Source organism: Salvelinus alpinus, chromosome 9 (assembly GCF_045679555.1).
Source record: "Salvelinus alpinus chromosome 9, SLU_Salpinus.1, whole genome shotgun sequence".
NCBI lineage: Eukaryota > Metazoa > Chordata > Actinopteri > Salmoniformes > Salmonidae > Salvelinus > Salvelinus alpinus.
Window position 1 is genome coordinate 5,690,300 of NC_092094.1, and position 23,772 is coordinate 5,714,071.

Sequence of the window (23,772 nt, forward strand, 5' to 3'; positions counted from 1 at the left end):
CCCAGGGTTTTTCAAACGTCTCCTCGGGGATCCCCAGACGGTCCGTGTATTTGAACTATTCCACAGCTAGCTTACCTGATTCAACTGGTCAACTAATCATCAAGCCGATGACTACTTGAATCAGGTGAGGAGCTAGTTCAGGGCTAGCTATTTAAAAAAAAAAATATATTTTTTTTTTATGTCTGGGAATCCCTGAGGAGAGGTTTGAAAAACACTGTTAAATATCAATATTTGCAGATCTGAAGGTTCCGATAGGTACAATCAGTTTATCTGAGGGTTCCGATAGGTACAATCAGTTTATTTGAGGGTTCCGATAGGTACAATCAGTTTATCTGAGGGTTCCGATAGGTACAATCAGTTTATCTGAGGGTTCCGATAGGTACAATCAGTTTATCTGAGGGTTCCGATAGGTACAATCAGTTTATCTGAGGGTTCCGATAGGTACAATCAGTTTATCTGAGGGTTCCGATAGGTACAATCAGTTTATCTGAGGGTTCCGATAGGTACAATCAGTTTATCTGAGGGTTCCGATAGGTACAATCAGTTTATCTGAGGGTTCCGATAGGTACAATCAGTTTATCTGAGGGTTCCGATAGGTACAATCAGTTTATCTGAGGGTTCCGATAGGTACAATCAGTTTATCTGAGGGTTCCGATAGGTACAATCAGTTTATCTGAGGGTTCCGATAGGTACAATCAGTTTAGTGGTGAATCTTCCACCATACAGATCTGCAATCATCAAATACTTAGGGCCAAGGTAATGGGAGAGAAGCACATTGGGACCCGTTGAACTTCCATCATCTGAGATGTATCTCTATTGCTCTGCTCTCCTTTCTGTCTGTCTCTGACTCTGACTCTGTCTCTGACTCTGTCTCTGACTCTGTCTCTAACTCTGTCTCTGACTCTGTCTCTAACTCTGTCTCTGACTCTGTCTCTCTCTTAACTCTCTGTCTCTAACTCTGTCTCTAACTCTGTCTCTGACTCTGTCTCTGACTCTGTCTCTCTCTTAACTCTCTGACTCTGTCTCTAACTCTGTCTCTGACTCTCTCTCTCTCTCTCTTAACTCTCTGTCTCTGTCTCTCTCTTAACTCTCTGTCTCTGACTGTCTCTGACTCTGTCTCTGTCTCTCTCTTAACTCTCTGTCTCTAACTCTGTCTCTGACTCTGTCTCTGTCTCTCTCTTAACTCTCTGTCTCTGACTCTGTCTCTCTCTTAACTCTCTGTCTCTGACTCTCTCTCTTAACTCTCTGTCTCTAACTCTGTCTCTGACTCTGTCTCTCTCTTAACTCTCTGTCTCTGTCTCTCTCTTAACTCTCTGTCTCTGACTCTGTCTCTGACTCTGTCTCTGACTCTGTCTCTTAACTCTCTGTCTCTAACTCTGTCTCTGACTCTGTCTCTCTCTTAACTCTCTGTCTCTGACTCTGTCTCTGTCTCTAACTCTGTCTCTAACTCTGTCTCTGTCTCTGACTCGGTCTCTCTCTCAACTCTCTGTCTCTAACTCTGATACTCAAACTCAGTCTGTGTTCTGGTCCAGTGTACCGGCGGATCGTGGAGTCTGATGTGGGCGACTCGTTCTACATCCGGACCCACTTTGAGTATGAGAAGGAGTCTCCGTACGGCCTGAGCTTCAACAAGGGAGAGGTGTTCAGAGTGGTGGACACCCTGTACAACGGCAAGCTGGGCTCCTGGCTGGCCATCCGCATCGGGAAGAACCACCAGGAAGTCGAGAGAGGCATCATACCTAACAAGAACAGGTGATGATGACACTCAAAAAATCAGTTTTGTTTATTTGAAAACAGAATGTGTTCTGTATAACTTACCTGTTTTTTTTAGACAATCATGTAAATGGATTAAAACAATAAGGGGAAGATTCACACTGGTCACAAGTCATCGTAACAATGTTAACGTCACGTTGTCCTCTCGTAGCTTTAACCACATTTGTTATGATAATCATTGCCGTGTAAGTGCCTCTGTGTTGGCAGTATTGACGTTAGCCGTGCCAAGTTTCCTGGACAGTGTCACAGACACATGAAAGCCCTCTACAGAGGTGTCTCTACCGATAACTCTGTCAAATCAAATGTTATTTGTCTGTCCCTCTCATTCTCTTGTTCTGAATAGAAAAGCAACTCCAGCACCCCCGGTGATTTTGATTCCCCGAAAATGTCATGCATATTTTTCACCGACATTTCAATCAATAGACCTTCATCATCTGAGTTATACAGAGAACTAAATCTCGTCCTTTTTTTTTATAATAATTTTTTGTACACCCTTTTCTCCCCAATTCCGTGGTATCCAATTGGTGGTTACAGTCTTGTCTCATCGCTGCAACTCCCGTACGGACTCGGGATAGGCGAAGGTCGAGAGCCGTGCGTCCTCCGAAACACGACCCAACCAAGCCGCACTGCTTCTTGACACAATGTCCACTTAACCCGGAAGCCAGCCGCACCAACGTGTCGGAGGAAACACCGTACAGCTGGTGACCGTGTCAGCGTGCACTGCGCCCGGCCCACCACAGGAGTCGCTAGAGCGCGATGAGACAAGAACATCCCGGCCGGCCAAACCCCTCCCCTAACCCGGACGATACTGGGCCAATGTTGTGCCGCCCCATGGGTCTCCGGGTCACGGCCCGGCTGCGACAGAACCTGGACTGCCTTAAACCACTGCACCACTCGGGAGACCGAATCTCATTCTCTTTTACAGAGAATAACAAACTTCTCTCCACTCTGGGTGTGAAATACATCCTCCCCAAGACAGCAGGGTTAGGGTTAGTTATCGAGTTAGTTATCGAGTTAGTTAGTTATCCAACTCCCTCTCCTCTATCTGTCTCCAGAGCGGAGCAGCTGTCCAGCGTGCAGTACAGCCTCCCCAAGACAGCAGGGGGCGACAGGGCAGACTTCTGGAGGTTCAGGGGCCTGAGGAGCTCCAAGAGGAACCTGAGGAAGAGCAGAGAGGACCTGTCGGCCCAGCCCGTCCAGTCCAAGTTCCCCGCATACGAGAGGGTGGTGCTTAGAGAAGGTGAGGATGACTTGCCTTGTAATAACACATTATAAATGCTTATATGTGCTTGTAACACATAAAGCCTCCTCCCTCAGCCCCTCCTCCCTAAACCCTCCTCCCTCAGCCCCTTCTCCCTCAGCCCCTCCTCCCTAAACTCTCTTCCCTCAGCCCCTCCTCCCTAAACCCTTCTCCCTCAGCCCCTCCTCCCTAAACTCTCCTCCCTCAGCCCCTCCTCCCTCAGCCCCTCCTCCCTAAACCCTCCTCCCTCAGCCCCTCCTCCCTAAACCCTCCTCCCTAAACCCTCCTCCCTAAACCCTCCTCCCTCAGCCCTCCTCCCTAACCTCTCCTCCCTATCCCCTCCCTCAGCCCCTCCTCCCTAAACCCTCCTCCCTCAGCCCTCCTCCCTAACCTCTCCTCCCTCAGCCCCTCCTCCCTCAGCCCCTCAGTCCCTCCTCCCTCAGCCCTCCTCCCTAACCTCTCCTCCCTCAGCCCCTCCTCCCTAAACCGTCTTCCCTCAGCCCCTCCCCCTTAAACCCTCCTCCCTAGCCCCTCCTCCCTAAGCCCCTCTTCCCTCAGCCGCTCTTCCCTCAGCCCCTCCTCCCTCAGCCCCTCCTCCCTCAGCCCCTCCTCCCTAAGCCCCTCTTCCCTCAGCCCCTCCTCCCTAACCTCTCCTCCCTCAGCCCCTCCTCCCTAAGCCCCTCCTCCCTCAGCCCCTCTTCCCTCAGCCCCTCCTCCCTAGCCCCTCCTCCCTAACCTCTCCTCCCTCAGCCCCTCCTCCCTAGCCCCTCCTCCCTAAGCCCATCTTCCCTCAGCCCCTCTTCCCTCAGCCCCTCTTCCCTCAGCCCCTCCTCCCTCAGCCCCTCTTCCCTAAGCCCCATCTCCCTAACCTCTCCTCCCTCAGCCCCTCCTCCCTAACCTCTCCTCCCTCAGCCCCTCTTCCCTAAGCCCCATCTCCCTAACCTCTCCTCCCTCAGCCCCTCCTCCCTAACCTCTCCTCCCTCAGCCCCTCCTCCCTAAGCCCCTCCTCCCTCAGCCCTCCTCCCTCAGCCCTCCTCCCTAGCCCCTCCTCCCTCAGCCCCTCCTCCCTAAGCCCCTCCTCCCTCAGCCCCTCCTCCCTCAGCCCCTCCTCCCTAACCTCTCCTCCCTAACCTCTCCTCCCTAACCTCTCCTCCCTAGCCCCTCCTCCCTAGCAACTCTTGTAAATCTTAACCTGTCTCTAATAGCGGTGATCTTTCATAACGTAGCGCCAACTATAAATATTGTCTTTCAATTGATAGAGGGGAGAAAAGACCCCTGGAATGTAACACTACAGTTTACTGCTACACAATCCTGACCCAAATATTCTGCTTTTACTAAATGTTACGCTGTTTTTATAATGAAACAATTGTTAATAGTTTTAGAATATCTCTTTTCTTTAGTTGTGTAGTTTTAGTTATACATTTGTGTTACTGTTCTTGTCGTTTTGGTGTGGACACCAGGAAGAATATCTGTTGCTTCTTCCACAGCTAATGGAGAGCCAAATAAAAAATCACACAAAATCACTAATCCTCCCACTCAGTCTAATGTACTATGATGGTCTTCTGTTGTGGGGTGTTTTGTCCAGCTGGTTTCCTGAGGCCTGTGGTGATATTTGGACCCATCGCAGACGTGGCACGAGAGAAACTCTCCCGAGAGGAGCCCGATCTGTTTGAGCTCGCGAGTGAGTAACGAAGTGTATCAAAATGACATTCCACACGCTGTGATTTAGTTTTCTAGAATTCCATTAAAACTAGTTAATTATAGGAACGATTAAAGAACTATGCAATGAAACTGTTCCTTCTCGTGTGTTCCAGAGAGTGAACCGAGAGACGCGGGGAAAGACCAGCGTAGTTCTGGAATCATCCGTCTCCACACCATCAAACAGATCATCGACAGAGTGAGTTTGCCTTTTACACAAACAGTCACTCATTTCAATAGGACTCATTTTGATTTGAGGAATTTCGGGGTTTTCTTATCCACAATTGTTGTGGAATGACGTTTTCTTTTGACATTTTTGGTGATGCAGAATAGCTTTTTCAAATGTTGTCTTTGTTGTCCATTTTCTATTCCACTTATGATGAAAAGAGAACAGGATTCACTGGAGGTACACTGACTGTGTTGAGGCCCTCTGCTCCAGTAGGAGGAATACTGACTGTGTTGAGGCCCTCTGCTCCAGTAGGAGGAATACTGACTGTGTTGAGGCCCTCTGCTCCAGTAGGAGGAATTCTGACTGTGTTGAGGCCCTCTGCTCCTGTAGGAGGAATACTGACTGTGTTGAGGCCCTCTGTTCCAGTAGGAGGAATACTGACTGTGTTGAGGCCCTCTGCTCCTGTAGGAGGAATACTGACTGTGTTGAGGCCCTCTGCTCCTGTAGGAGGAATACTGACTGTGTTGAGGCCCTCTGCTCCTGTAGGAGGAAGTCTGACTGTGTTGAGGCCCTCTGCTCCTGTAGGAGGAATACTGACTGTGTTGAGGCCCTCTGCTCCTGTAGGAGGAATACTGACTGTGTTGAGGCCCTCTGCTCCAGTAGGAGGAATTCTGACTGTGTTGAGGCCCTCTGCTCCTCTAGGAGGAATACTGACTGTGTTGAGGCCCTCTGTTCCAGTAGGAGGAATACTGACTGTGTTGAGGCCCTCTGCTCCTGTAGGAGGAATACTGACTGTGTTGAGGCCCTCTGCTCCTGTAGGAGGAATACTGACTGTGTTGAGGCCCTCTGCTCCTGTAGGAGGAATACTGACTGTGTTGAGGCCCTCTGCTCCTGTAGGAGGAATACTGACTGTGTTGAGGCCCTCTGCTCCAGTAGGAGGAATACTGACTGTGTTGAGGCCCTCTGCTCCTGTAGGAGGAATACTGACTGTGTTGAGGCCCTCTGCTCCTGTAGGAGATACACTGACTGTGTTGAGGCCCTCTGCTCCAGTAGGAGGAATACTGACTGTGTTGAGGCCCTCTGCTCCAGTAGGAGGAATACTGACTGTGTTGAGGCCCTCTGCTCCTGTAGGAGGAATACTGACTGTGTTGAGGCCCTCTGCTCCTGTAGGAGGAATACTGACTGTGTTGAGGCCCTCTGCTCCAGTAGGAGGAATACTGACTGTGTTGAGGCCCTCTGCTCCTGTAGGAGGAATACTGACTGTGTTGAGGCCCTCTGCTCCTGTAGGAGATACACTGACTGTGTTGAGGCCCTCTGCTCCAGTAGGAGGAATACTGACTGTGTTGAGGCCCTCTGCTCCAGTAGGAGGAATACTGACTGTGTTGAGGCCCTCTGCTCCTGTAGGAGGAATACTGACTGTGTTGAGGCCCTCTGCTCCTGTAGGAGGAATACTGACTGTGTTGAGGCCCTCTGCTCCTGTAGGAGGAATACTGACTGTGTTGAGGCCCTCTGCTCCTGTAGGAGGAATACTGACTGTGTTGAGGCCCTCTGCTCCAGTAGGAGGAAAACTGACTGTGTTGAGGCCCTCTGCTCCTGTAGGAGGAATACTGACTGTGTTGAGGCCCTCTGCTCCTGTAGGAGGAATACTGACTGTGTTGAGGCCCTCTGCTCCTGTAGGAGGAATACTGACTGTGTTGAGGCCCTCTGCTCCTGTAGGAGGAATACTGACTGTGTTGAGGCCCTCTGCTCCAGTAGGAGGAATACTGACTGTGTTGAGGCCCTCTGCTCCTGTAGGAGGAATACTGACTGTGTTGAGGCCCTCTGCTCCTGTAGGAGATACACTGACTGTGTTGAGGCCCTCTGCTCCAGTAGGAGGAATACTGACTGTGTTGAGGCCCTCTGCTCCTGTAGGAGGAATACTGACTGTGTTGAGGCCCTCTGCTCCTGTAGGAGGAATACTGACTGTGTTGAGGCCCTCTGCTCCAGTAGGAGGAATACTGACTGTGTTGAGGCCCTCTGCTCCTGTAGGAGGAATACTGACTGTGTTGAGGCCCTCTGCTCCTGTAGGAGATACACTGACTGTGTTGAGGCCCTCTGCTCCAGTAGGAGGAATACTGACTGTGTTGAGGCCCTCTGCTCCAGTAGGAGGAATACTGACTGTGTTGAGGCCCTCTGCTCCTGTAGGAGGAATACTGACTGTGTTGAGGCCCTCTGCTCCTGTAGGAGGAATACTGACTGTGTTGAGGCCCTCTGCTCCTGTAGGAGGAATACTGACTGTGTTGAGGCCCTCTGCTCCTGTAGGAGGAATACTGACTGTGTTGAGGCCCTCTGCTCCAGTAGGAGGAAAACTGACTGTGTTGAGGCCCTCTGCTCCTGTAGGAGGAATACTGACTGTGTTGAGGCCCTCTGCTCCTGTAGGAGGAATACTGACTGTGTTGAGGCCCTCTGCTCCTGTAGGAGGAATACTGACTGTGTTGAGGCCCTCTGCTCCAGTAGGAGGAATACTGACTGTGTTGAGGCCCTCTGCTCCTGTAGGAGGAATACTGACTGTGTTGAGGCCCACTGCTCCAGTAGGAGGAATACTGACTGTGTTGAGGCCCTCTGCTCCAGTAGGAGGAATACTGACTGTGTTGAGGCCCTCTGCTCCAGTAGGAGGAATACTGACTGTGTTGAGGCCCTCTGCTCCAGTAGGAGGAATACTGACTGTGTTGAGGCCCTCTGCTCCTGTAGGAGGAATACTGACTGTGTTGAGGCCCTCTGCTCCAGTAGGAGGAATACTGACTGTGTTGAGGCCCTCTGCTCCAGTAGGAGGAATACTGACTGTGTTGAGGCCCTCTGCTCCAGTAGGAGGAATACTGACTGTGTTGAGGCCCTCTGCTCCTGTAGGAGGAATACTGACTGTGTTGAGGCCCTCTGCTCCTGTAGGAGGAATACTGACTGTGTTGAGGCCCTCTGCTCCAGTAGGAGGAAGTCTGACTGTGTTGAGGCCCTCTGCTCCTGTAGGAGGAATACTGACTGTGTTGAGGCCCTCTGCTCCAGTAGGAGGAAGTCTGACTGTGTTGAGGCCCTCTGTTCCAGTAGGAGGAATACTGACTGTGTTGAGGCCCTCTGCTCCTGTAGGAGGAATACTGACTGTGTTGAGGCCCTCTGCTCCTGTAGGAGGAAGTCTGACTGTGTTGAGGCCCTCTGCTCCTGTAGGAGGAATACTGACTGTGTTGAGGCCCTCTGCTCCAGTAGGAGGAATACTGACTGTGTTGAGGCCCTCTGCTCCTGTAGGAGGAATACTGACTGTGTTGAGGCCCTCTGCTCCAGTAGGAGGAATTCTGACTGTGTTGAGGCCCTCTGCTCCTGTAGGAGGAATACTGACTGTGTTGAGGTCCTCTGCTCCAGTAGGAGGAATACTGACTGTGTTGAGGCCCTCTGTTCCTGTAGGAGGAATACTGACTGTGTTGAGGCCCTCTGCTCCAGTAGGAGGAATTCTGACTGTGTTGAGGCCCTCTGCTCCTGTAGGAGGAATACTGACTGTGTTGAGGCCCTCTGCTCCAGTAGGAGGAATACTGACTGTGTTGAGGCCCTCTGCTCCTGTAGGAGGAATACTGACTGTGTTGAGGCCCTCTGCTCCTGTAGGAGGAATACTGACTGTGTTGAGGCCCTCTGCTCCTGTAGGAGGAAGTCTGACTGTGTTGAGGCCCTCTGCTCCTGTAGGAGGAATACTGACTGTGTTGAGGCCCTCTGCTCCTGTAGGAGGAAGTCTGACTGTGTTGAGGCCCTCTGCTCCTGTAGGAGGAATACTGACTGTGTTGAGGCCCTCTGCTCCTGTAGGAGGAATACTGACTGTGTTGAGGCCCTCTGCTCCTGTAGGAGGAATACTGACTGTGTTGAGGCCCTCTGCTCCAGTAGGAGGAATTCTGACTGTGTTGAGGCCCTCTGCTCCTGTAGGAGGAATACTGACTGTGTTGAGGTCCTCTGCTCCAGTAGGAGGAATACTGACTGTGTTGAGGCCCTCTGCTCCAGTAGGAGGAATACTGACTGTGTTGAGGCCCTCTGCTCCAGTAGGAGGAAGTCTGACTGTGTTGAGGCCCTCTGTTCCAGTAGGAGGAATACTGACTGTGTTGAGGCCCTCTGCTCCAGTAGGAGGAAGTCTGACTGTGTTGAGGCCCTCTGCTCCTGTAGGAGGAATACTGACTGTGTTGAGGCCCTCTGCTCCAGTAGGAGGAAGTCTGACTGTGTTGAGGCCCTCTGCTCCTGTAGGAGGAAGTCTGACTGTGTTGAGGCCCTCTGCTCCTGTAGGAGGAATACTGACTGTGTTGAGGCCCTCTGCTCCTGTAGGAGGAAGTCTGACTGTGTTGAGGCCCTCTGCTCCTGTAGGAGGAATACTGACTGTGTTGAGGCCCTCTGCTCCAGTAGGAGGAATACTGACTGTGTTGAGGCCCTCTGCTCCTGTAGGAGGAATACTGACTGTGTTGAGGCCCTCTGCTCCAGTAGGAGGAATACTGACTGTGTTGAGGCCCTCTGCTCCTGTAGGAGGAAGTCTGACTGTGTTGAGGCCCTCTGCTCCAGTAGGAGGAAGTCTGACTGTGTTGAGGCCCTCTGCTCCTGTAGGAGGAAGTCTGACTGTGTTGAGGCCCTCTGCTCCTGTAGGAGGAATACTGACTGTGTTGAGGCCCTCTGCTCCTGTAGGAGGAAGTCTGACTGTGTTGAGGCCCTCTGCTCCTGTAGGAGGAATACTGACTGTGTTGAGGCCCTCTGCTCCTGTAGGAGGAAGTCTGACTGTGTTGAGGCCCTCTGCTCCAGTAGGAGGAAGTCTGACTGTGTTGAGGCCCTCTGCTCCAGTAGGAGGAATACTGACTGTGTTGAGGCCCTCTGCTCCTGTAGGAGGAATACTGACTGTGTTGAGGCCCTCTGCTCCTGTAGGAGGAATACTGACTGTGTTGAGGCCCTCTGCTCCAGTAGGAGGAATTCTGACTGTGTTGAGGCCCTCTGCTCCTCTAGGAGGAATACTGACTGTGTTGAGGCCCTCTGTTCCAGTAGGAGGAATACTGACTGTGTTGAGGCCCTCTGCTCCTCTAGGAGGAATACTGACTGTGTTGAGGCCCTCTGTTCCAGTAGGAGGAATACTGACTGTGTTGAGGCCCTCTGCTCCTGTAGGAGGAATACTGACTGTGTTGAGGCCCTCTGCTCCTGTAGGAGGAATACTGACTGTGTTGAGGCCCTCTGCTCCTGTAGGAGGAATACTGACTGTGTTGAGGCCCTCTGCTCCTGTAGGAGGAATACTGACTGTGTTGAGGCCCTCTGCTCCAGTAGGAGGAATACTGACTGTGTTGAGGCCCTCTGCTCCTGTAGGAGGAATACTGACTGTGTTGAGGCCCTCTGCTCCTGTAGGAGATACACTGACTGTGTTGAGGCCCTCTGCTCCAGTAGGAGGAATACTGACTGTGTTGAGGCCCTCTGCTCCTGTAGGAGGAATACTGACTGTGTTGAGGCCCTCTGCTCCTGTAGGAGGAATACTGACTGTGTTGAGGCCCTCTGCTCCAGTAGGAGGAATACTGACTGTGTTGAGGCCCTCTGCTCCTGTAGGAGGAATACTGACTGTGTTGAGGCCCTCTGCTCCTGTAGGAGATACACTGACTGTGTTGAGGCCCTCTGCTCCAGTAGGAGGAATACTGACTGTGTTGAGGCCCTCTGCTCCAGTAGGAGGAATACTGACTGTGTTGAGGCCCTCTGCTCCTGTAGGAGGAATACTGACTGTGTTGAGGCCCTCTGCTCCTGTAGGAGGAATACTGACTGTGTTGAGGCCCTCTGCTCCTGTAGGAGGAATACTGACTGTGTTGAGGCCCTCTGCTCCTGTAGGAGGAATACTGACTGTGTTGAGGCCCTCTGCTCCAGTAGGAGGAAAACTGACTGTGTTGAGGCCCTCTGCTCCTGTAGGAGGAATACTGACTGTGTTGAGGCCCTCTGCTCCTGTAGGAGGAATACTGACTGTGTTGAGGCCCTCTGCTCCTGTAGGAGGAATACTGACTGTGTTGAGGCCCTCTGCTCCAGTAGGACGAATACTGACTGTGTTGAGGCCCTCTGCTCCTGTAGGAGGAATACTGACTGTGTTGAGGCCCACTGCTCCAGTAGGAGGAATACTGACTGTGTTGAGGCCCTCTGCTCCAGTAGGAGGAATACTGACTGTGTTGAGGCCCTCTGCTCCAGTAGGAGGAATACTGACTGTGTTGAGGCCCTCTGCTCCAGTAGGAGGAATACTGACTGTGTTGAGGCCCTCTGCTCCTGTAGGAGGAATACTGACTGTGTTGAGGCCCTCTGCTCCAGTAGGAGGAATACTGACTGTGTTGAGGCCCTCTGCTCCAGTAGGAGGAATACTGACTGTGTTGAGGCCCTCTGCTCCAGTAGGAGGAATACTGACTGTGTTGAGGCCCTCTGCTCCTGTAGGAGGAATACTGACTGTGTTGAGGCCCTCTGCTCCTGTAGGAGGAATACTGACTGTGTTGAGGCCCTCTGCTCCAGTAGGAGGAAGTCTGACTGTGTTGAGGCCCTCTGCTCCAGTAGGAGGAAGTCTGACTGTGTTGAGGCCCTCTGCTCCTGTAGGAGGAATACTGACTGTGTTGAGGCCCTCTGCTCCTGTAGGAGGAAGTCTGACTGTGTTGAGGCCCTCTGCTCCTGTAGGAGGAATACTGACTGTGTTGAGGCCCTCTGCTCCAGTAGGAGGAATACTGACTGTGTTGAGGCCCTCTGCTCCTGTAGGAGGAATACTGACTGTGTTGAGGCCCTCTGCTCCAGTAGGAGGAATTCTGACTGTGTTGAGGCCCTCTGCTCCTGTAGGAGGAATACTGACTGTGTTGAGGTCCTCTGCTCCAGTAGGAGGAATACTGACTGTGTTGAGGCCCTCTGCTCCTGTAGGAGGAATACTGACTGTGTTGAGGCCCTCTGCTCCAGTAGGAGGAATTCTGACTGTGTTGAGGCCCTCTGCTCCTGTAGGAGGAATACTGACTGTGTTGAGGCCCTCTGCTCCAGTAGGAGGAATACTGACTGTGTTGAGGCCCTCTGCTCCTGTAGGAGGAATACTGACTGTGTTGAGGCCCTCTGCTCCTGTAGGAGGAATACTGACTGTGTTGAGGCCCTCTGCTCCAGTAGGAGGAAGTCTGACTGTGTTGAGGCCCTCTGCTCCTGTAGGAGGAAGTCTGACTGTGTTGAGGCCCTCTGCTCCTGTAGGAGGAATACTGACTGTGTTGAGGCCCTCTGCTCCTGTAGGAGGAAGTCTGACTGTGTTGAGGCCCTCTGCTCCTGTAGGAGGAATACTGACTGTGTTGAGGCCCTCTGCTCCTGTAGGAGGAATACTGACTGTGTTGAGGCCCTCTGCTCCTGTAGGAGGAATACTGACTGTGTTGAGGCCCTCTGCTCCAGTAGGAGGAATTCTGACTGTGTTGAGGCCCTCTGCTCCTGTAGGAGGAATACTGACTGTGTTGAGGTCCTCTGCTCCAGTAGGAGGAATACTGACTGTGTTGAGGCCCTCTGCTCCAGTAGGAGGAATACTGACTGTGTTGAGGCCCTCTGCTCCAGTAGGAGGAAGTCTGACTGTGTTGAGGCCCTCTGTTCCAGTAGGAGGAATACTGACTGTGTTGAGGCCCTCTGCTCCAGTAGGAGGAAGTCTGACTGTGTTGAGGCCCTCTGCTCCTGTAGGAGGAATACTGACTGTGTTGAGGCCCTCTGCTCCAGTAGGAGGAAGTCTGACTGTGTTGAGGCCCTCTGCTCCTGTAGGAGGAAGTCTGACTGTGTTGAGGCCCTCTGCTCCTGTAGGAGGAATACTGACTGTGTTGAGGCCCTCTGCTCCTGTAGGAGGAAGTCTGACTGTGTTGAGGCCCTCTGCTCCTGTAGGAGGAATACTGACTGTGTTGAGGCCCTCTGCTCCAGTAGGAGGAATACTGACTGTGTTGAGGCCCTCTGCTCCTGTAGGAGGAATACTGACTGTGTTGAGGCCCTCTGCTCCAGTAGGAGGAATACTGACTGTGTTGAGGCCCTCTGCTCCTGTAGGAGGAAGTCTGACTGTGTTGAGGCCCTCTGCTCCAGTAGGAGGAAGTCTGACTGTGTTGAGGCCCTCTGCTCCTGTAGGAGGAAGTCTGACTGTGTTGAGGCCCTCTGCTCCTGTAGGAGGAATACTGACTGTGTTGAGGCCCTCTGCTCCTGTAGGAGGAAGTCTGACTGTGTTGAGGCCCTCTGCTCCTGTAGGAGGAATACTGACTGTGTTGAGGCCCTCTGCTCCTGTAGGAGGAAGTCTGACTGTGTTGAGGCCCTCTGCTCCAGTAGGAGGAAGTCTGACTGTGTTGAGGCCCTCTGCTCCAGTAGGAGGAATACTGACTGTGTTGAGGCCCTCTGCTCCTGTAGGAGGAATACTGACTGTGTTGAGGCCCTCTGCTCCAGTAGGAGGAATACTGACTGTGTTGAGGCCCTCTGCTCCTGTAGGAGGAAGTCTGACTGTGTTGAGGCCCTCTGCTCCAGTAGGAGGAAGTCTGACTGTGTTGAGGCCCTCTGCTCCTGTAGGAGGAAGTCTGACTGTGTTGAGGCCCTCTGCTCCTGTAGGAGGAATACTGACTGTGTTGAGGCCCTCTGCTCCTGTAGGAGGAAGTCTGACTGTGTTGAGGCCCTCTGCTCCAGTAGGAGGAATACTGACTGTGTTGAGGCCCTCTGCTCCTGTAGGAGGAAGTCTGACTGTGTTGAGGCCCTCTGCTCCTGTAGGAGGAATACTGACTGTGTTGAGGCCCTCTGCTCCAGTAGGAGATACACTGACTGTGTTGAGGCCCTCTGCTCCTGTAGGAGGAATACTGACTGTGTTGAGGCCCTCTGCTCCTGTAGGAGGAATACTGACTGTGTTGAGGCCCTCTGCTCCTGTAGGAGGAATACTGACTGTGTTGAGGCCCTCTGCTCCAGTAGGAGATACACTGACTGTGTTGAGGCCCACTGCTCCAGTAGGAGCAATACTGACTGTGTTGAGGCCCTCTGCTCCAGTAGGAGGAATACTGACTGTGTTGAGGCCCTCTGCTCCAGTAGGAGGAATACTGACTGTGTTGAGGCCCTCTGCTCCAGTAGGAGGAATACTGACTGTGTTGAGGCCCTCTGCTCCTGTAGGAGGAATACTGACTGTGTTGAGGCCCTCTGCTCCAGTAGGAGGAATACTGACTGTGTTGAGGCCCTCTGCTCCAGTAGGAGGAATACTGACTGTGTTGAGGCCCTCTGCTCTAGTAGGAGGAATACTGACTGTGTTGAGGCCCTCTGCTCCTGTAGGAGGAATACTGACTGTGTTGAGGCCCTCTGCTCCTGTAGGAGGAATACTGACTGTGTTGAGGCCCTCTGCTCCAGTAGGAGGAAGTCTGACTGTGTTGAGGCCCTCTGCTCCTGTAGGAGGAAGTCTGACTGTGTTGAGGCCCTCTGCCCCTGTAGGAGGAATACTGACTGTGTTGAGGCCCTCTGCTCCTGTAGGAGGAAGTCTGACTGTGTTGAGGCCCTCTGCTCCTGTAGGAGGAATACTGACTGTGTTGAGGCCCTCTGCTCCAGTAGGAGGAATACTGACTGTGTTGAGGCCCTCTGCTCCTGTAGGAGGAATACTGACTGTGTTGAGGCCCTCTGCTCCAGTAGGAGGAATACTGACTGTGTTGAGGCCCTCTGCTCCAGTAGGAGATACACTGACTGTGTTGAGGCCCTCTGCTCCAGTAGGAGGAATTCTGACTGTGTTGAGGCCCTCTGCTCCTGTAGGAGGAATACTGACTGTGTTGAGGCCCTCTGCTCCTGTAGGAGGAATACTGACTGTGTTGAGGCCCTCTGCTCCAGTAGGAGGAATTCTGTGTTGAGGCCCTCTGCTCCTGTAGGAGGAATACTGACTGTGTTGAGGTCCTCTGCTCCAGTAGGAGGAATACTGACTGTGTTGAGGCCCTCTGCTCCAGTAGGAGGAATACTGACTGTGTTGAGGCCCTCTGCTCCTGTAGGAGGAATACTGACTGTGTTGAGGCCCTCTGCTCCAGTAGGAGGAATACTGACTGTGTTGAGGCCCTCTGCTCCTGTAGGAGGAAGTCTGACTGTGTTGAGGCCCTCTGCTCCTGTAGGAGGAAGTCTGACTGTGTTGAGGCCCTCTGCTCCTGTAGGAGGAATACTGACTGTGTTGAGGCCCTCTGCTCCAGTAGGAGGAATACTGACTGTGTTGAGGCCCTCTGCTCCTGTAGGAGGAATACTGACTGTGTTGAGGCCCTCTGCTCCAGTAGGAGGAATACTGACTGTGTTGAGGCCCTCTGCTCCTGTAGGAGGAAGTCTGACTGTGTTGAGGCCCTCTGCTCCAGTAGGAGGAAGTCTGACTGTGTTGAGGCCCTCTGCTCCTGTAGGAGGAAGTCTGACTGTGTTGAGGCCCTCTGCTCCTGTAGGAGGAATACTGACTGTGTTGAGGCCCTCTGCTCCTGTAGGAGGAAGTCTGACTGTGTTGAGGCCCTCTGCTCCTGTAGGAGGAATACTGACTGTGTTGAGGCCCTCTGCTCCTGTAGGAGGAAGTCTGACTGTGTTGAGGCCCTCTGCTCCAGTAGGAGGAAGTCTGACTGTGTTGAGGCCCTCTGCTCCAGTAGGAGGAATACTGACTGTGTTGAGACCCTCTGCTCCTGTAGGAGGAATACTGACTGTGTTGAGGCCCTCTGCTCCAGTAGGAGGAATACTGACTGTGTTGAGGCCCTCTGCTCCTGTAGGAGGAAGTCTGACTGTGTTGAGGCCCTCTGCTCCAGTAGGAGGAAGTCTGACTGTGTTGAGGCCCTCTGCTCCTGTAGGAGGAAGTCTGACTGTGTTGAGGCCCTCTGCTCCTGTAGGAGGAATACTGACTGTGTTGAGGCCCTCTGCTCCTGTAGGAGGAAGTCTGACTGTGTTGAGGCCCTCTGCTCCAGTAGGAGGAATACTGACTGTGTTGAGGCCCTCTGCTCCTGTAGGAGGAAGTCTGACTGTGTTGAGGCCCTCTGCTCCTGTAGGAGGAATACTGACTGTGTTGAGGCCCTCTGCTCCAGTAGGAGGAATACTGACTGTGTTGAGGCCCTCTGCTCCAGTAGGAGATACACTGACTGTGTTGAGGCCCTCTGCTCCTGTAGGAGGAATACTGACTGTGTTGAGGCCCTCTGCTCCTGTAGGAGGAATACTGACTGTGTTGAGGCCCTCTGCTCCTGTAGGAGGAATACTGACTGTGTTGAGGCCCTCTGCTCCAGTAGGAGATACACTGACTGTGTTGAGGCCCTCTGCTCCTGTAGGAGGAATACTGACTGTGTTGAGGCCCTCTGCTCCTGTAGGAGGAATACTGACTGTGTTGAGGCCCTCTGCTCCTGTAGGAGGAATACTGACTGTGTTGAGGCCCTCTGCTCCAGTAGGAGGAATACTGACTGTGTTGAGGCCCTCTGCTCCTGTAGGAGGAATACTGACTGTGTTGAGGCCCACTGCTCCAGTAGGAGCAATACTGACTGTGTTGAGGCCCTCTGCTCCAGTAGGAGGAATACTGACTGTGTTGAGGCCCTCTGCTCCAGTAGGAGGAATACTGACTGTGTTGAGGCCCTCTGCTCCAGTAGGAGGAATACTGACTGTGTTGAGGCCCTCTGCTCCTGTAGGAGGAATACTGACTGTGTTGAGGCCCTCTGCTCCAGTAGGAGGAATACTGACTGTGTTGAGGCCCTCTGCTCCAGTAAGAGGAATACTGACTGTGTTGAGGCCCTCTGCTCTAGTAGGAGGAATACTGACTGTGTTGAGGCCCTCTGCTCCTGTAGGAGGAATACTGACTGTGTTGAGGCCCTCTGCTCCTGTAGGAGGAATACTGACTGTGTTGAGGCCCTCTGCTCCAGTAGGAGGAAGTCTGACTGTGTTGAGGCCCTCTGCTCCTGTAGGAGGAAGTCTGACTGTGTTGAGGCCCTCTGCCCCTGTAGGAGGAATACTGACTGTGTTGAGGCCCTCTGCTCCTGTAGGAGGAAGTCTGACTGTGTTGAGGCCCTCTGCTCCTGTAGGAGGAATACTGACTGTGTTGAGGCCCTCTGCTCCAGTAGGAGGAATACTGACTGTGTTGAGGCCCTCTGCTCCTGTAGGAGGAATACTGACTGTGTTGAGGCCCTCTGCTCCAGTAGGAGGAATACTGACTGTGTTGAGGCCCTCTGCTCCAGTAGGAGATACACTGACTGTGTTGAGGCCCTCTGCTCCAGTAGGAGGAATTCTGACTGTGTTGAGGCCCTCTGCTCCTGTAGGAGGAATACTGACTGTGTTGAGGCCCTCTGCTCCTGTAGGAGGAATACTGACTGTGTTGAGGCCCTCTGCTCCAGTAGGAGGAATTCTGTGTTGAGGCCCTCTGCTCCTGTAGGAGGAATACTGACTGTGTTGAGGTCCTCTGCTCCAGTAGGAGGAATACTGACTGTGTTGAGGCCCTCTGCTCCAGTAGGAGGAATACTGACTGTGTTGAGGCCCTCTGCTCCTGTAGGAGGAATACTGACTGTGTTGAGGCCCTCTGCTCCAGTAGGAGGAATACTGACTGTGTTGAGGCCCTCTGCTCCTGTAGGAGGAAGTCTGACTGTGTTGAGGCCCTCTGCTCCTGTAGGAGGAAGTCTGACTGTGTTGAGGCCCTCTGCTCCTGTAGGAGGAATACTGACTGTGTTGAGGCCCTCTGCTCCAGTAGGAGGAATACTGACTGTGTTGAGGCCCTCTGCTCCTGTAGGAGGAATACTGACTGTGTTGAGGCCCTCTGCTCCAGTAGGAGGAATACTGACTGTGTTGAGGCCCTCTGCTCCTGTAGGAGGAAGTCTGACTGTGTTGAGGCCCTCTGCTCCAGTAGGAGGAAGTCTGACTGTGTTGAGGCCCTCTGCTCCTGTAGGAGGAAGTCTGACTGTGTTGAGGCCCTCTGCTCCTGTAGGAGGAATACTGACTGTGTTGAGGCCCTCTGCTCCTGTAGGAGGAAGTCTGACTGTGTTGAGGCCCTCTGCTCCTGTAGGAGGAATACTGACTGTGTTGAGGCCCTCTGCTCCTGTAGGAGGAAGTCTGACTGTGTTGAGGCCCTCTGCTCCAGTAGGAGGAAGTCTGACTGTGTTGAGGCCCTCTGCTCCAGTAGGAGGAATACTGACTGTGTTGAGACCCTCTGCTCCTGTAGGAGGAATACTGACTGTGTTGAGGCCCTCTGCTCCAGTAGGAGGAATACTGACTGTGTTGAGGCCCTCTGCTCCTGTAGGAGGAAGTCTGACTGTGTTGAGGCCCTCTGCTCCAGTAGGAGGAAGTCTGACTGTGTTGAGGCCCTCTGCTCCTGTAGGAGGAAGTCTGACTGTGTTGAGGCCCTCTGCTCCTGTAGGAGGAATACTGACTGTGTTGAGGCCCTCTGCTCCTGTAGGAGGAAGTCTGACTGTGTTGAGGCCCTCTGCTCCAGTAGGAGGAATACTGACTGTGTTGAGGCCCTCTGCTCCTGTAGGAGGAAGTCTGACTGTGTTGAGGCCCTCTGCTCCTGTAGGAGGAATACTGACTGTGTTGAGGCCCTCTGCTCCAGTAGGAGGAATACTGACTGTGTTGAGGCCCTCTGCTCCAGTAGGAGATACACTGACTGTGTTGAGGCCCTCTGCTCCTGTAGGAGGAATACTGACTGTGTTGAGGCCCTCTGCTCCTGTAGGAGGAATACTGACTGTGTTGAGGCCCTCTGCTCCTGTAGGAGGAATACTGACTGTGTTGAGGCCCTCTGCTCCAGTAGGAGGAATACTGACTGTGTTGAGGCCCTCTGCTCCTGTAGGAGGAATACTGACTGTGTTGAGGCCCACTGCTCCAGTAGGAGCAATACTGACTGTGTTGAGGCCCTCTGCTCCAGTAGGAGGAATACTGACTGTGTTGAGGCCCTCTGCTCCAGTAGGAGGAATACTGACTGTGTTGAGGCCCTCTGCTCCAGTAGGAGGAATACTGACTGTGTTGAGGCCCTCTGCTCCTGTAGGAGGAATACTGACTGTGTTGAGGCCCTCTGCTCCAGTAGGAGGAATACTGACTGTGTTGAGGCCCTCTGCTCCAGTAGGAGGAATACTGACTGTGTTGAGGCCCTCTGCTCTAGTAGGAGGAATACTGACTGTGTTGAGGCCCTCTGCTCCTGTAGGAGGAATACTGACTGTGTTGAGGCCCTCTGCTCCTGTAGGAGGAAGTCTGACTGTGTTGAGGCCCTCTGCTCCTGTAGGAGGAAGTCTGACTGTGTTGAGGCCCTCTGCTCCTGTAGGAGGAATACTGACTGTGTTGAGGCCCTCTGCTCCTGTAGGAGGAATACTGACTGTGTTGAGGCCCTCTGCTCCAGTAGGAGGAATACTGACTGTGTTGAGGCCCTCTGCTCCTGTAGGAGGAATACTGACTGTGTTGAGGCCCACTGCTCCAGTAGGAGCAATACTGACTGTGTTGAGGCCCTCTGCTCCAGTAGGAGGAATACTGACTGTGTTGAGGCCCTCTGCTCCAGTAGGAGGAATACTGACTGTGTTGAGGCCCTCTGCTCCAGTAGGAGGAATACTGACTGTGTTGAGGCCCTCTGCTCCTGTAGGAGGAATACTGACTGTGTTGAGGCCCTCTGCTCCAGTAGGAGGAATACTGACTGTGTTGAGGCCCTCTGCTCCAGTAGGAGGAATACTGACTGTGTTGAGGCCCTCTGCTCTAGTAGGAGGAATACTGACTGTGTTGAGGCCCTCTGCTCCTGTAGGAGGAATACTGACTGTGTTGAGGCCCTCTGCTCCTGTAGGAGGAATACTGACTGTGTTGAGGCCCTCTGCTCCAGTAGGAGGAAGTCTGACTGTGTTGAGGCCCTCTGCTCCTGTAGGAGGAAGTCTGACTGTGTTGAGGCCCTCTGCTCCTGTAGGAGGAATACTGACTGTGTTGAGGCCCTCTGCTCCAGTAGGAGGAATACTGACTGTGTTGAGGCCCTCTGCTCCAGTAGGAGATACACTGACTGTGTTGAGGCCCTCTGCTCCAGTAGGAGGAATTCTGACTGTGTTGAGGCCCTCTGCTCCTGTAGGAGGAATACTGACTGTGTTGAGGCCCTCTGCTCCTGTAGGAGGAATACTGACTGTGTTGAGGCCCTCTGCTCCAGTAGGAGGAATACTGACTGTGTTGAGGCCCTCTGCTCCTGTAGGAGGAATACTGACTGTGTTGAGGCCCTCTGCTCCTGTAGGAGGAATACTGACTGTGTTGAGGCCCTCTGCTCCTGTAGGAGGAATACTGACTGTGTTGAGGCCCTCTGCTCCTGTAGGAGGAATACTGACTGTGTTGAGGCCCTCTGCTCCAGTAGGAGGAATACTGACTGTGTTGAGGCCCTCTGCTCCTGTAGGAGGAATACTGACTGTGTTGAGGCCCACTGCTCCAGTAGGAGCAATACTGACTGTGTTGAGGCCCTCTGCTCCAGTAGGAGGAAGTCTGACTGTGTTGAGGCCCTCTGCTCCTGTAGGAGGAATACTGACTGTGTTGAGGCCCTCTGCTCCAGTAGGAGGAATACTGACTGTGTTGAGGCCCTCTGCTCCTGTAGGAGGAATACTGACTGTGTTGAGGCCCTCTGCTCCAGTAGGAGGAATACTGACTGTGTTGAGGCCCTCTGCTCCAGTAGGAGGAATACTGACTGTGTTGAGGCCCTCTGCTCTAGTAGGAGGAATACTGACTGTGTTGAGGCCCTCTGCTCCTGTAGGAGGAATACTGACTGTGTTGAGGCCCTCTGCTCCTGTAGGAGGAATACTGACTGTGTTGAGGCCCTCTGCTCCAGTAGGAGGAAGTCTGACTGTGTTGAGGCCCTCTGCTCCTGTAGGAGGAAGTCTGACTGTGTTGAGGCCCTCTGCTCCTGTAGGAGGAATACTGACTGTGTTGAGGCCCTCTGCTCCAGTAGGAGGAATACTGACTGTGTTGAGGCCCTCTGCTCCAGTAGGAGATACACTGACTGTGTTGAGGCCCTCTGCTCCAGTAGGAGGAATTCTGACTGTGTTGAGGCCCTCTGCTCCTGTAGGAGGAATACTGACTGTGTTGAGGCCCTCTGCTCCTGTAGGAGGAATACTGACTGTGTTGAGGCCCTCTGCTCCAGTAGGAGGAATTCTGTGTTGAGGCCCTCTGCTCCTGTAGGAGGAATACTGACTGTGTTGAGGTCCTCTGCTCCAGTAGGAGGAATACTGACTGTGTTGAGGCCCTCTGCTCCAGTAGGAGGAATACTGACTGTGTTGAGGCCCTCTGCTCCAGTAGGAGGAAGTCTGACTGTGTTGAGGCCCTCTGTTCCAGTAGGAGGAACACTGACTGTGTTGAGGCCCTCTGCTCCAGTAGGAGGAAGTCTGACTGTGTTGAGGCCCTCTGCTCCTGTAGGAGGGATACTGACTGTGTTGAGGCCCTCTGCTCCTGTAGGAGGAAGTCTGACTGTGTTGAGGCCCTCTGCTCCTGTAGGAGGAATACTGACTGTGTTGAGGCCCTCTGCTCCAGTAGGAGGAATACTGACTGTGTTGAGGCCCTCTGCTCCTGTAGGAGGAATACTGACTGTGTTGAGGCCCTCTGCTCCTGTAGGAGGAATACTGACTGTGTTGAGGCCCTCTGCTCCTGTAGGAGGAAGTCTGACTGTGTTGAGGCCCTCTGCTCCAGTAGGAGGAAGTCTGACTGTGTTGAGGCCCTCTGCTCCAGTAGGAGGAATACTGACTGTGTTGAGGCCCTCTGCTCCTGTAGGAGGAATACTGACTGTGTTGAGGCCCTCTGCTCCAGTAGGAGGAATACTGACTGTGTTGAGGCCCTCTGCTCCAGTAGGAGGAAGTCTGACTGTGTTGAGGCCCTCTGCTCCTGTAGGAGGAAGTCTGACTGTGTTGAGGCCCTCTGCTCCTGTAGGAGGAATACTGACTGTGTTGAGGCCCTCTGCTCCTGTAGGAGGAAGTCTGACTGTGTTGAGGCCCTCTGCTCCAGTAGGAGGAATACTGACTGTGTTGAGGCCCTCTGCTCCTGTAGGAGGAAGTCTGACTGTGTTGAGGCCCTCTGCTCCTGTAGGAGGAATACTGACTGTGTTGAGGCCCTCTGCTCCAGTAGGAGGAATACTGACTGTGTTGAGGCCCTCTGCTCCTGTAGGAGGAATACTGACTGTGTTGAGGCCCTCTGCTCCAGTAGGAGGAATACTGACTGTGTTGAGGCCCTCTGCTCCTGTAGGAGGAATTCTGACTGTGTTGAGGCCCTCTGCTCCTGTAGGAGGAATACTGACTGTGTTGAGGTCCTCTGCTCCAGTAGGAGGAATACTGACTGTGTTGAGGCCCTCTGCTCCTGTAGGAGGAATACTGACTGTGTTGAGGCCCTCTGTTCCTGTAGGAGGAATACTGACTGTGTTGAGGCCCTCTGCTCCTGTAGGAGGAATACTGACTGTGTTGAGGCCCTCTGTTCCTGTAGGAGGAATACTGACTGTGTTGAGGCCCTCTGTTCCTGTAGGAGGAATACTGACTGTGTTGAGGCCCTTTGCCCCAGTAGGAGGAATAGATTATGTAAGTGATGTTTTTTCTGGTATATAGGACAAACATGCAGTGCTGGACATCACCCCCAACGCAGTAGACCGTCTGAACTACGCCCAGTGGTACCCCATCGTAGTGTTCTTGAATCCAGACAACAAGCAGGGGGTCAAGAACATGAGAACTAGGCTCTGTTCCGAGTCCAGGAAGTCCGCCCGGAAACTCTACGAGAGAGCCCTGAAATTAAGGAAGAACAACCACCATCTCTTCACCAGTGAGTAGAGAGGGGGAAGATGGAAGGGAGAGGTGGGGGAGAGAGGGTGGGAGGTGAGTAGAGAGAGCCCTGAAATTAAGGAAGAACAACCATCCCCTTTTCACCAGTGAGTAGAGAGGGGGAAGATGGAAGGGAGAGATGGGAAGAGAGGAGGTGGGGGAGAGAGGGTGGGAGGTGAGTAGAGAGAGCCCTGAAACTAAGGAAGAACAACCATCCCCTTTTCACCAGTGAGTAAAAGGAGGGGCATTTGTTATGTCACGTTTCTGACAATATTATGAGGTATAGTTCAAATTAAGTGTTTCTAAAATAACAAGGGTCCGAGAATGTATCCCTGAGGAACTCCACAAAATATCTTGGCCCTATTAGATACCCGGCTGTTTGCATACACAAACTGTTCTCTATCATAAACCTAAGTATTCAACCATTTGTTTGCTTGGTTTAATTAAAGCAGCATGTTAAGAAAAGTGAATTGATATCTTGTAGAGTCCCTCAGGGATCCATTCTTTGACCCTTGAGTTGAATTGTTAACATGCTATTATCATGCTAACTAGTAGCATCATGCTAACTAGTAGCATCATGCTAACTAGTAGCATCATGTTTACTAGTAGCATCATGTTTACTAGTAGCATCATGCTAACTAGTAGCATCATGCTAACTAGTAGCATCATGCTAACTAGTAGCATCATGCTAACTAGTAGCATCATGTTAACTAGTAGCATCATGCTAACTAGTAGCATCATGCTTACTAGTAGCATCATGCTTACTAGTAACATCATGCTAACTAGTAGCATCATGCTAACTAGTAGCATCATGCTTACTAGTAGCATGTTAAAAGGGATAGTGGGATATTTTGGCTGCATTATGGCAACATGCTAGCTGTTCAGGTAGACTTCCAGTCATTGCATTTACGCTAGTTTGCATTGGCTCGCAAAAGTACCTCTTAACTTCCTTTTAGATTGGACGAAGAGACATAAAAATGTGCTTCATTTGGCTTAATTGCCCAAATCTGGACACTATCCCTTTTAATAAATAAAAACGGTAACCCTTTTGTCCTCCTGTCTTAGCCACCATCAACATGAACAACATGAACGATGGCTGGTACGGAGCTCTGAAGGAGACTATCCAGCAGCAACAGAACCAGTTGGTCTGGGTGTCAGAGGGCAAGGTGAGAGAAACACTC

General features: G+C 52.5%; 1 protein-coding gene across 11 annotated transcripts in view; it reads left to right on the top strand.

Annotated features, from left to right (window-relative positions):
* The window catches only part of LOC139584203 (tight junction protein ZO-1-like), a 284,921-nt gene that overhangs the window by 240,894 nt on the left and 20,255 nt on the right, over window positions 1-23,772 (top strand). For all 11 annotated transcript variants that reach the window (XM_071415765.1, XM_071415767.1, XM_071415768.1 and 8 more), the window contains 6 exons: window positions 1,533-1,752; window positions 2,829-3,013; window positions 4,599-4,694; window positions 4,828-4,910; window positions 22,382-22,592; window positions 23,657-23,757. In XM_071415765.1, coding sequence (XP_071271866.1) covers window positions 1,533-1,752; window positions 2,829-3,013; window positions 4,599-4,694; window positions 4,828-4,910; window positions 22,382-22,592; window positions 23,657-23,757 — 896 coding nt within the window. The remainder of the gene's footprint in view (window positions 1-1,532; window positions 1,753-2,828; window positions 3,014-4,598; window positions 4,695-4,827; window positions 4,911-22,381; window positions 22,593-23,656; window positions 23,758-23,772) is intronic.